Source organism: Sturnira hondurensis, unplaced genomic scaffold, assembly GCF_014824575.4.
Source record: "Sturnira hondurensis isolate 20B ecotype Veracruz unplaced genomic scaffold, ASM1482457v3 Scaffold0000167, whole genome shotgun sequence".
NCBI lineage: Eukaryota > Metazoa > Chordata > Mammalia > Chiroptera > Phyllostomidae > Sturnira > Sturnira hondurensis.
In genome coordinates this window covers 1106974-1118392 of record NW_028072798.1, presented here as the reverse complement: position 1 = coordinate 1118392, position 11419 = coordinate 1106974, and the positions used below count along the sequence as shown (strand labels likewise).

The 11419-nt window shown below is 45.9% G+C and overlaps 1 protein-coding gene across 2 annotated transcripts in view; it reads right to left on the bottom strand.

Annotated features, from left to right (window-relative positions):
* Positions 1–461: 461 nt before the first annotated feature.
* Positions 462–11419, bottom strand: part of CCDC170 (coiled-coil domain containing 170) — an 81555-nt gene continuing 70597 nt past the window's right edge. For both annotated transcript variants that reach the window (XM_037050633.1, XM_037050727.1), the window contains 2 exons: positions 3617–3853; positions 462–1669 (listed from right to left, as the gene is read on the bottom strand). In XM_037050633.1, the coding sequence (XP_036906528.1) occupies positions 1469–1669; positions 3617–3853 (438 nt within the window). In that variant the 3' untranslated portion in view covers positions 462–1468. The remainder of the gene's footprint in view (positions 1670–3616; positions 3854–11419) is intronic.

Sequence of the window (11419 nt, the reverse complement as noted above, 5' to 3'; positions counted from 1 at the left end):
GGGTTGAGCAGAACCTCTCAGAAAACACACCCTCCTGGGATGCAAGGGCAGAGCCACCTCCTCCACTCCAGCTGAGTGTGGGTCTGCAGCAGCGGCCACTGCATCTGGAGGTGGCAAGGGGACCCCCAGAGCCTGCAGGGCTCCCCCCAGGGAAAATCCAAGGCTGCCCCTCCGGCAAGTGACAGACCTAAGTCCTGCCCCAAGTCAGGGCCAGGTGGGGGTGTCCACTAAGTTGTGAAATGTTCCTTCACCCTGTCCTTGCTCAGGAAGGAGAAGCCAAGCAGAGGTGACCCACCGCTGTGGTGGCCCTTGGTCATTCTCCCTATGTGTGGCCTATGTGTCAACCTGCAAGTGTCAAACTCATGTCCTCTCTTCTAGAGTTTTCACTTTCTTCTAATATTTCATTGTAATCTAGATCCCCTCTCCTTCAATTAGACACCAACACTTTTTTCAGGGACTGAAAAATAATTTCCTACAGCAGAAATAAGAGAATCACCCAAAAGAGTAACACAATTTTCCCTTGGAAGTTAAAAATAGGACTTCCTGAAAAAACACCTGTGAAGTAGAATTTTACCAGGAAGGCAGAAAGTGAGAGAAAGTCATAATAAAACCCTGATTTTTGAAATAGTAGCCTCGCTGTGAGTGCATTTGATATATTGGTGAACAGAGCTGCGTGGGCTGTCTTCGTCTTAGAGATTTCACGTTAGCGGCTCCATTTCCAGAGCTGGCATCAGCCTCGGTCAGACATTCAAAGTTACCACCCAACGCAATCTGGCAGCAACATTTTGAAACGGGTAAGTTTCTTAAGGACCTCAGACCATGCGTGTTTAATCCAAATAATTAGGTGTGCTGCTTTCTCAAAACTTCATACAGGTTACACTCAGAAATCTCAGTTGCTTTTGGCTTTCAATTCTTGACCATATGGATGTTTTCCTCCATCTATGCAAGCAATTTTTACCCACAACACAAGATGCTGGAGAAACCAAGGATGGCGGAATAGCAGGGAAGACATGGCCTTTGATACAGAATCAGCACGGTGTGTATCCTCGTCCGTCACTGACCAGCTGCGCCCTTGGGTGGGTGACGCCCTCTCCAAGCCTCAGAGAGGTTGAAAAGTGAAAATATTAAAGCTTCTCCACGTGGTCATTATGAGAATTAAATTGGGTAGAAGAACCACTGGCTCACAAGAGCCCACAAATGTTAAGCCCTCATCGACATTTCCCATTTCAGACACATGATCTAGTGGAATTCTTCTGGGTCCCAAAGTGCCAGCAAATGAAATAACGGGCGTGTTTTGTGCCGAACATGTATCTGCCTTTGAGATTCTTTGTTGCCGATGATGGATTCTTGCTCTATTATCAAAGTGCACAACATTCGCCTGCTGATCACATTTCAAAGGTTTGGAGGGTTTGTTAACATGAGCGTAGGGTCCCATCTCTTAACTCATACCCTTCAAGAGATACTGTGTTCAATGAAGAAGTTTTAAGTGGCCTTGCAGGTGTCTATCTTGCCTGGTGGTCACATCTCTGAAGCAGGCACAGGTGACGAAGTGATGCTGGTGGGAATGGATCAGTCTTTCAAGACATTTGATGATTTCATAGTCAGGAAGAGCAAGGCTGGTCAAGCTCAAGCCCAGCATCTGGGAAACCACCTCCCTGAAGTCCACCAGCTGGAATATCAAACAGAAACACATTAACTGAGACAGTGAATGTCTCAACGACTGCTAAGCCAAATGCCACCATGACAAAAACCACGAAAAACCCAGGTGGGTGTGAGGCAGGTAAGTTACTTACTCCCTCTAGTCTTAGTCTTCTCATTTACAAAATAAGAAGGCTAGCCTACTAAATTCCCTCTAAAGTCTTTTCAGGCACCAACCTTCAGCAAGTTCCTAACCACTTTTCCAATGAGCCAGGCAGTGTGGCATCAGCTACCACGTCAAGGGCTCCCAGTAAGAAACCACGCACGAGACTCTGACATCACTCAGACTTCATTTTATCCAGGACAGAAATAAATGTAGTCCAGCCCCCAGGGCTGTTCGGAAATGCTAATCAAAGGAAATGATGGCTGCATGTGTGCTCTGCACTCTAGAAAGTACTGGACAAATGTCGCTGTGGCCGTGCCCATGGGTGGTAAGTGCTTATGCATGAGCAGGTTAACTGGACAATGAACCTCAAACTAAAGGTAGAACAAATGGTGAGCAAGAATGAGCTAATGAAAACTGGAGGGCTTCTAAACGATGCTCATATCCCATCAGACAGATCGCCACCTCACAACCCATAGCATTGGAGGCTCTGGGACCACACACACACTCACACACACACATGCACACACACAATTGAGGAGGTTAGGAGTAGGAACTAGAGACGATAGTGGAAATGGCCTCACATTCCTTCCGTTTCTCATAGACGGGTTGGTGGTTCCAGGCTGAAGCAGAAGCAGATAAACCAGGGGTATCTAGGCAACACCTTGCTAGAGGGGTCTTCCATCTTTTTTAAAGATTTTATTTATTTTGCTTTTTAGAGAGCAGGGAAGAGAGGGAGAAAGAGAGGCAGAGAAACATCAATGTGTGATTTTCTCTCCCATGCCCCTAACCAGGGAGTGCCCTGACTAGGAATCAAACCAGTGACCCTCTGCTTCACAGGCCAGCGCTCAGTCCACTGAGCCACACCAGCCAGGGTAGTGCCTTTCATTTCAGAAAAGGGGTGATGCAGCCTGAAGACAACCATTACATCCAGAACAGCCTTCCAAACCCTCCCTCTCCCTCCCTCCACAAGCTCATTCACTCCCCAACCTGCTTCCTACGCCAAGCCCAGTTTGGGAAATGTCATACTTTTCTCCCTGATGAAAAACGTTTTCCTCAAATTTCCTCGCCCTTTTGAATAAGGTCAAAGCTCTTAATTTGGAGTGATTTCTCTCTGAGAACACACACTTGTCGTCTGGCCTTCCTCAACTCTGCCCGACACCTGAGCCAGAGCAGGGGCAGCCAAAGAGACGAAACAGCCTCAGATGAGAGTCCACCCTGAGCCCGTGGAGCATCAGAAGGGGAGTGAGATGAAAGCCAAAAGAGGCGGGGGTCAGGCTGCCCCACACGTGCCTCTTTATGCCTGACCTCCTGATGTGCTCGTCAGATAGCGCTCTCCTTCTTGCAACCAGCAGGCGAACCAGCACTGTTTTATATCTGGCCTCCGTCAGCCCTCAAGCCTGGGTGCCACCGAGGAGATTTGGGATTATTTCCTGCACCCGACCTATCTCTGCCGGAGATAAGGTTTATCCTGACCGGAGGCTGAAGCCATGGTGACCGCGAGAAGGTGTGGGGCGATGCAACCTTCAGAGGCAACGGGCAGATGTAGAGCCTGACTCCTCACCGGCCCTCCGTTGCTTTGATAAGAACGTCTTTGTTTCCTACAATTCGTGCCATGAAAACGGGAATTGCTTTTCTTAGCGGAGTAAATCATAATGGTTCTTTCAATGCCAAAAAGACGCTAGACGGCAGGCAGAGACGTTGAAATGACATAGAAAGCTCTTGTAAATTGTTTATGAAGTGAACAGTGATCAGGGTTTTGAGTTGGGCCATCTTTCCTAAGTGAGGAGATTTCATCACCACATTTCTACCCACCTGCTTTTCTCTCTTTTCTGCTTCTTCCAGAGATTTTTTCAGGGTCCTCATTTCGCTGGCTACCACCTCCATCACGTTCCTGCTCCTCTCTTTGTCCTCCTTGGCCTCATGCTCTGCCGCATCCAGTTCCGACTGGACAGACAACAGCTCTTTCTCAGCTTTCTCCTTCATCTTCTCCAGTTTGTCTCTGGATTTATGTAGGTCTTCGATGGCCTTGGTCTGTTCCAAAGTTTTAATCTAACAAGACAAGACAATGATGGCGATTTCTTTGCTATTTATTTAGGAAAACTTTATAGACAAGTTAGAAGTCAATGGAATTCACTTACTAACATTTTTATGAATAAAGGATGAAATCCATTCCAATTAGACAGACTTTGCCAAACACATGTGCCTGACAAACATGTCTTAAGGCAGTTAGGGTTTATAAACAACATATCAGAGTGCCATTATTTGGAAAATCCACGAGACACATGGTATGTAGCATGATTCTGGGGTTAACTATTAAATACTGCTGGTACTTTCACGCAGGCTCTCTGAGTTTCCTGGGCAAAAAGCAACTTGCCCTTTTTGCCCCCACCAATGGGTCGTTCCTGGTCTACAGCAGTAAGGAGAGCAAAATGTCTCCTCTGTTGCTGTTTTACCAGTGGGGAGCCCCACCTAAACTGCCCTCAGCAAGACTTCATGGCTGCTGTGAGGAAAATCTACATCAGCAGTTTCTCAGAAAAATGTCTTCTGGCTTTTCCACGACGAGGCTGGGAGGCAGAAGACGGCCACTGCATTCCATCTCATAGCAGGAAGAGGGCACGGGCCTCTCTCCAAGACGCTGCCCTGGGATCTTAAAACCAAAGCACAGAGCAGCCTGGATGTGAGACACATTTTTTTAGCTTCACATTTCCAATTATACTAGGTCTGCTAACAAAAAGAACCTGAGTAAAAAGGGATGAAATTCGGATACATACTAGAATTGGGATGAACCCTGAAGACCTTATACCAGGCACAAAGGGACAAGTCCGTATAATGGCACTATGGGAGGCAGCCAGGGCAGGCTAAGTCATGGAGACACAGTGCAGGACAGACGGTACCAGGCACCGGGTGCACGAAGTCTCTGTTTGATGAGCACGGGGTTTCAGTGGAGCATGACGGGAAAGCTGTGGAGATGCAGAGCGGTGACGGTTGCACGAACACGGTGCAAGGATACTTAACTGGACTGTCCACTAAAAATGACTAACGTGGTCGATTTTATGTCCAGTGTTTCGCCACAATAAAAAATTGAGGTATTTTGCATAATTAGACCCAACACTGTTTTCAAACAAACTCATTTAAAAATATATAAATGAGCTGCCACTTATACACTGGACAGCCACCGTCAAAAGGAAAGAAGGTAACGAGTGTTGGTGACGACGCAGAGAAACTGGAACCCTCGAGTACTGCTAGCCCCAGTGGCCAATGGTGCAGTGGCTGAGAAGAACAGCTTGCGAGGTTTCAAAAAGTTAAACACAGAGCCAGCATACAATCCAGCAATTCCACCCCTAGGTGTATGTCTTGTATTCAAGAGAACTGAAAACTTAGGTCCACATAAAACTTGCACACAAATGTTCACAGCATATTCAAAATCACCAGAGCAAAAACCCAAATATCTATCGAGTAATAAATAGATAAATGAAATGTGTCCTACCCATAAAACAGAGTACTATTCAGCAATAAGAGGATCGAAGTACTGATTCATGCTACAACATGGATGAACCTTGAGAACATGATACTGCAGAGAAAAATCAGCCCTGGAAGACCACTTACTGGATGATTCCCTTTACATGAAAGACCCTGAAAAGGCCAGGACCAGTGGGAGGAGAAGATGGGAGCAACTGCTAATGGGTACAGGGTTTCTCTTTGCAGGGAGAAAAATATTCGGAAATCAGATAGCAGTGATGTTTACACAACTCTGCCAACACACTAAAAGCCCCTGAATTGTGCATTTCAAAGGGTGAATTTTATGATGTGAATTGTATCTCAATAAAGCTGTTATTGGCAAGTGCATTTATAAAGGTCTTTAAAAAGCATAAAAATAAATTACTTTGAAACAAACACATAAGTGCATACGGAATGAACCAACGAAGAGCAAAGGAAGATCAGTAGACTGTGAATTTAGTTCTGAGCCTCCTAACAGTTCAGACAGGCTACAAGCATATTCTCAAAAACAAACAAATAAACCCACAACTTTGTTTTAATTTTGTTGAAAATCATTTTTAAATTATGTATGGGAGTAATAAAACAAAGTGAACCATGCAATGCGTGTTTGCTGCCTCCCCCCTTTCACTCCACCCCTTCTTTCCAACCCAGGGTGTTCACTACCCTCATGTACGCCCCTCCCTGTTTGGAGGGCAGACGCTGGGTAATGGGGGGCACATCAGAGAAGAAGAAAGTCTGAGAGACTAACTCTCAACTACAGGATAAAGAGAGGATGTAACGTAAACATTTGTAATATATAAATATTTTACATAGTAGGGACATTCTATGGACACAATAAATATCAATTCTAAAACCAAGTTACCTCCCTTCATATGCAAACTCATTGCTGCAGAGAAAATATGTGGCAAACAGGGAAGTTGCTGGGATTGGTGTCAAATTCAAAATCGTGCCTTAACGAAGAAGAGATACACTCAGCCCTTCTGCTAGGAACTGGAAAACATTTACAGCGGGCTCGCTACCAAAGGCGACAGAACACAGCTTGGAGAACGAAAAGCATACAAATCAAGTCTTAATGAGAAGAATCTATAGCCAAAAATTTCTGGAAAACAGGAGATTTTATCACAATCCTGATGGCTGCCCGAATTGTTGTTGTCAAGGAGCAAGAGTGAGTAATGGAGCTCGGAGCCAAGCCACCAGGACAGACTTGGAGCCATTGGTGGCTGCTCGTGGTGACAGGAAGCCTGCGTTTGCTGAATCAAACCCAACCAACGAGATTCCTGGGAATGGGGTGGGGCTAAACCAGCTTCTTATGCTCCCGGGGGAGCTCCCCAGATCCCACCTGGAGTTCAGTGACATACTGTGTCCCTCAGGGTCTTTCGGTGGCACAGATCTGGTCATAAACAAGACTAACATGTCACCTAGACCCCCACGAGGATAGAGAAGGTTCCCATGGTGTCTGCCTCGGTGAGGGAAAGAATTTCAAAATCTGGTGAACTGTTCTCTCTTATGTTATAAGGTACAAAGGCCCTAAACAGAAGGTGATTAAATTTAAAAACTGATGTGCTGAGTCCCCCAGAGGACCTCAGTTCTCCAGCTGGGGGCCTTTCAAGAGGCCGTACGGCAAACGCACGAGCCAGGCACCACGAGCAGCAGGTGGGACAGCCTCGGGGGAGTTTCCCCAGGGACCAAACGGATGCCCTCCCAGAGAACCACAAGGACTGAACCAGGAGGAAACCAGAGCAGAAATCAAAGGAGGGTGTTCCCCTTGGCCGTCTGAGCATGCCTCCCCCCTCCAACCACAGAAGGGTACCCCCTTTCCAGGTTCTGCTTGGTGTGTACACCCAAGGTCATGTGATCAGAGCTGAGCGTGTAATCAGAGCTGAGCCCAAGGTGGCAGGTTAGGGGGGGAAGTTTTAAAAGGCTGCACTGGCTGGGTTGGAGAAAGTTCCAGAGTGGAGAAGCAGCCTGGGGAGCAATGTCTTGTGTGGAGATTATCGACAGGGGCAGCAAGAGGGAGAGATCTCTGCTGGTGGCTGGAGAGTGTTCTTGATTCCCTGTTGGTGTCCCTTTGAGAGACTACAATGAAGATAATATTGGCTTTCCATTCGTGTTTGGTTTTGTCTCCTGATTTGCGGCCACAGCTCCATGCTACAATTGGACCGCTGGGCACAGGCATAAAGCTGATAGCTCTCCACCAAATGCCTACTCTTCCTTTCTTTCATGCTGCCCAGAGTAAGGACACATTTCTCAGGCTGACTTTACCTGCTTGAGGTTCAGGGACTGAGTCCTGGCTGACCCAGACGTACAAAGTGGCGTGCAGGGCATCTTTCCTCCTTTCCTCCTCCTGGTGACTGAGATGAGGTTAGAGTCCCAGCAGCCAGCTTGCACTAAGAGGTGGCATTTGAATGCCATTGCTGGGGTGGTGAAGTGGAAAGGATGCTGATGACCCTGGAGCAATCCCACGAGGTATAAAATGTTTCCCTCCATGCTTTTCAGTCCAAAGGGAATACATACCTCTCCTGTCTAAGCCACTGTCTTATGGGTGGGGTGGGTGGGGTGGGGGCAGGGAATGTTTAAGTCTACTCAACTAAAATTAATCATAACCGATATAGCCTACAAAGCAATTGGCATTATATGAGTTACACTAAGTGTCTTCCAGACCCTAAAAAGTTCTGCCATACGATTTCATTGCTCACATTTGCACTGTGTATAAGGCTGTTTGTGCTACTTAGTATACTCCTATTTCAATTACTGAAGGTTAAGGAGAAAAGAGAAAAGGCAGAATTTATATGTAAATAATGTGTCCATGCCAAGGGGAGGCCAAACCATGTCACAGTGTATGTGCAAAGTTTCTGCACTAATAAAATAATGCTCATGGTAGAATAATTACTCTGCCTTTAAGCAACTGAACCTATAGGTGTGCCAACCTCAGAAGAACCTGCACCAAAAGCAATAAGTAGCACACTGTCTTATAAATGATGATTTTACAAATTGATACAATCTAGATTATTAAATTAATACTGCTAATTTTTTAAGTATGTTTTTATTCTTTACTTAATTTCTAAATTGGTTTGGATTTTATAACAGCAAAAATGTAGTAAGATTAAGAAATTTCTATATAGTGTTAAGTTTGTACATATGTGAGCAATATTGTAATAAAATCATTTTGACTGATTTTATTACAATATTGCTCACATATGTACAAACAAAGGGATGTGAAACGTACAAAAGAATATCTTTCTTTCAAAAATGGAGTTCTGCCATACTGAGGTCTGCTTGGCAACTTGAAATTGAATAGTTCATCTGGAAAGGTCTGCTTTTTCCTGATCTAGAATTCAGGGGAAATTTCAGATATCTTAAAGAGAGAGACTTCAATGACCCCAAAGTCACAGCCTTCAACCGTGGTTTTCCAGCAGATACATAAATGCACATAGAAATTTGCACATGAGTGTTCACAACTGCTTTATTAATAACAGCCAAAAAGTGGAAACAATCCAAATGTCCATCAAATGCTAGATGGAAAAACAAAGCGTGGTACATTCATACAATGAAATCTATTCCGCCATAAGAAGGAACTGTGATGGTTAATTTTGTGTGCCAGTTTGGCTGGGCCACTGTGCTTAGATATTTCATCAAACATTTTTAGGAATATTTTGTGAGGGTATTTTAGGGTGGGATTAATAGTTAAGTTAGCAGATTTTGAGGAAAGCAGACTGTCCTTCCAAAGTGTAGATGGGCTTCATCTAATCAGTTGAAGACTTGAATGGAATAAAACACTGACCCTGGGTGGAAAGAAATTCTCCCGGCAGACTGCCTTTGGACTTGACCTGCAACATTGGCTCTTCCCGGGTCTCCAGCCTGAGGTGCGCGCTCTCTCTCTCTCACAGGCATGCACACACATGCACATGCACACACATGCACAAGCACACGCACCTCAGTTCTGTTTCTCTGGAGCACACTGACTCAGACAGGAATGAAGTACTGCTTACAACATGAGTGAGCCTTAAAACATACAAAGAAGCAGCAGCCAGCAGCAAGAGGCCACGTATTGTACGATTCCATTCATACGAAACGTCCAGAACAGGCAAATGCACAGAGACAGAAAGTAGAATAGCAGTTTCCAGAGGATGTGGGAGCAGAAAATGGGGAATGACTACTGATGCAACTCAGTAGTCAATTATACCTTTGCAGGTATAATTGAAGTAAGGATACCATTTTGCAGTTATAATTCAGGTAAGGATCTCATTATGAGATCGCGCTGCACTGGGCCGGGGAGTAAACCCAGTGATGGACCATCCTTACGGTCCAGAGACAGAAAAGGAGAGACACAGAGTGGAAGGTCACAAGAAAATGGAGGCAGAAATCAGAATTATCCAGCTACACGCCAAGGATGGCCAGTAGCAATGAGGGGCCAGAATCCAGGCAGGGCACGGATTTCCCCTTTGACCCTCCAGGAGAAATCAAGCCTGTCGACGCCTCAATTCAGCCTTCTGGCCTCCAGAATTGCCAGATAATACGTGTCTGTAGTATTAGGCCCCTCAGGTTGTGGTCATGGGCTCCAGCAGCCCTAGGGAACTGATACGGGAAGGCCATTTGCTATCAGTCTCAGTGTCATTCTGGAGAATCCGTGTTGGAGACACACTGATTTTGCCAGGTGCCATCTGTCTCCTTAGTCTCTTTCCTGGCAATTTCACTCTGCTGCTTAAAACTCTCCAGTGGCCCCCGTATGCCCCGAGGATGTGTCCAAGTGTCTTAGCATGATGCCTGAGACCCCGTGTGATGTGCCCCATCCCCTGCCCGGCTCCTCCCATGACTCCTTGACTCCCAGAAATTACCACTATGTCATTAGCAGCCAATCAGAGCTTCTACCCACCAGCTTACCTCGTTAAATTATCACTCATTATCACTTCTCCAACGACTGTCACATTTCAGTTATTTCCACTCTGCCTCCACAATTTTGCCATATCCGCACATCATCCATGTGAATGTTTTGTTTCTCAGACACCTTTTTAACTTAACTGAATTTATTTTCATGGGGAATTTTATAGGATTTCAATAGAATTTGCCACAAATGGAAGATAATACTAAAACGAACACGGTGTATTGAAAACAAACCAGCATTACTGGGTGCCATTGCCTGCAGTGAGCACTGAACTTCAGGCTCAGTCTTTGTTTAAAAAGCAGACCAGCAAGTACAAAGACGTAATAACATCTAATTACGATTTTCTCCTTGATAGTGAGCAAAGCAGAAAAAAAAACTAAAGGGGGCCCATTTTCCACTTCAGGACTGAGCGCTAGACCCATTACCACCTGTCATCACCACCCAGAAGCATTTTGTGCACCAGCAGAAGTGCGTGTCCCGCACTAGAGGACACTGCCCTGCGTGGGTGACACCGGAATGGGAGGTTCTTAAATCAGGTGCTATTTATTGCTAGAACCACAACATTACATAATAACGTCCCCAAAAAAGCAAAACTGAGTTGTAAGAATTCTGCTTGCTTGCGAAAAAGGTAAGTGAAAAGACCACTCGTCAATCATTAGGAAAATCCACGCAAACGATGGCACAGACCTGAGGCGGAAGTCACTAAGACTAAACAAGGACATGTTTCAGAGACATGGGATGCGTTTTCTACTTCTGCTCTCGGCTACAGAAGTGTGGGCCCCTCTCACCCAACACAGTTCTGGTGCACGCGGTTGTCTGGGCCCAGGTGCCCTATGCTACTCCCAACACACATAGCCTGGGAGACACCCTCTCCAGGAGCCAAGCCTGCACCTGGCACGCACCCTGCCCCTCCCCAGGCACTGCCCCATTTCTGAGCTGTTCTCCACTCAAGTCCACTGAGTGCCACACATTGGTCCTCATGTCACAGGTGAGGCAGTCCCTGCTCCATCATGACTTTGGTCTGCCATGCCCCGCTTCTGTGGGCCAATCTTACGGGGGCTCTGAGCTGCAATTCTGAAGGCCCCACCAGCCCCACAGGACAAATACCACTCTCGGCAGCACCAAAATTAGTGATAATGCAGCTCATGTTTATATCACGTTTTACAGTCTATGGAGTCATTATGTTATTGCATTCCAGCTTTATAATATTTGAAAACATGCAGAGGGCTGGCTGG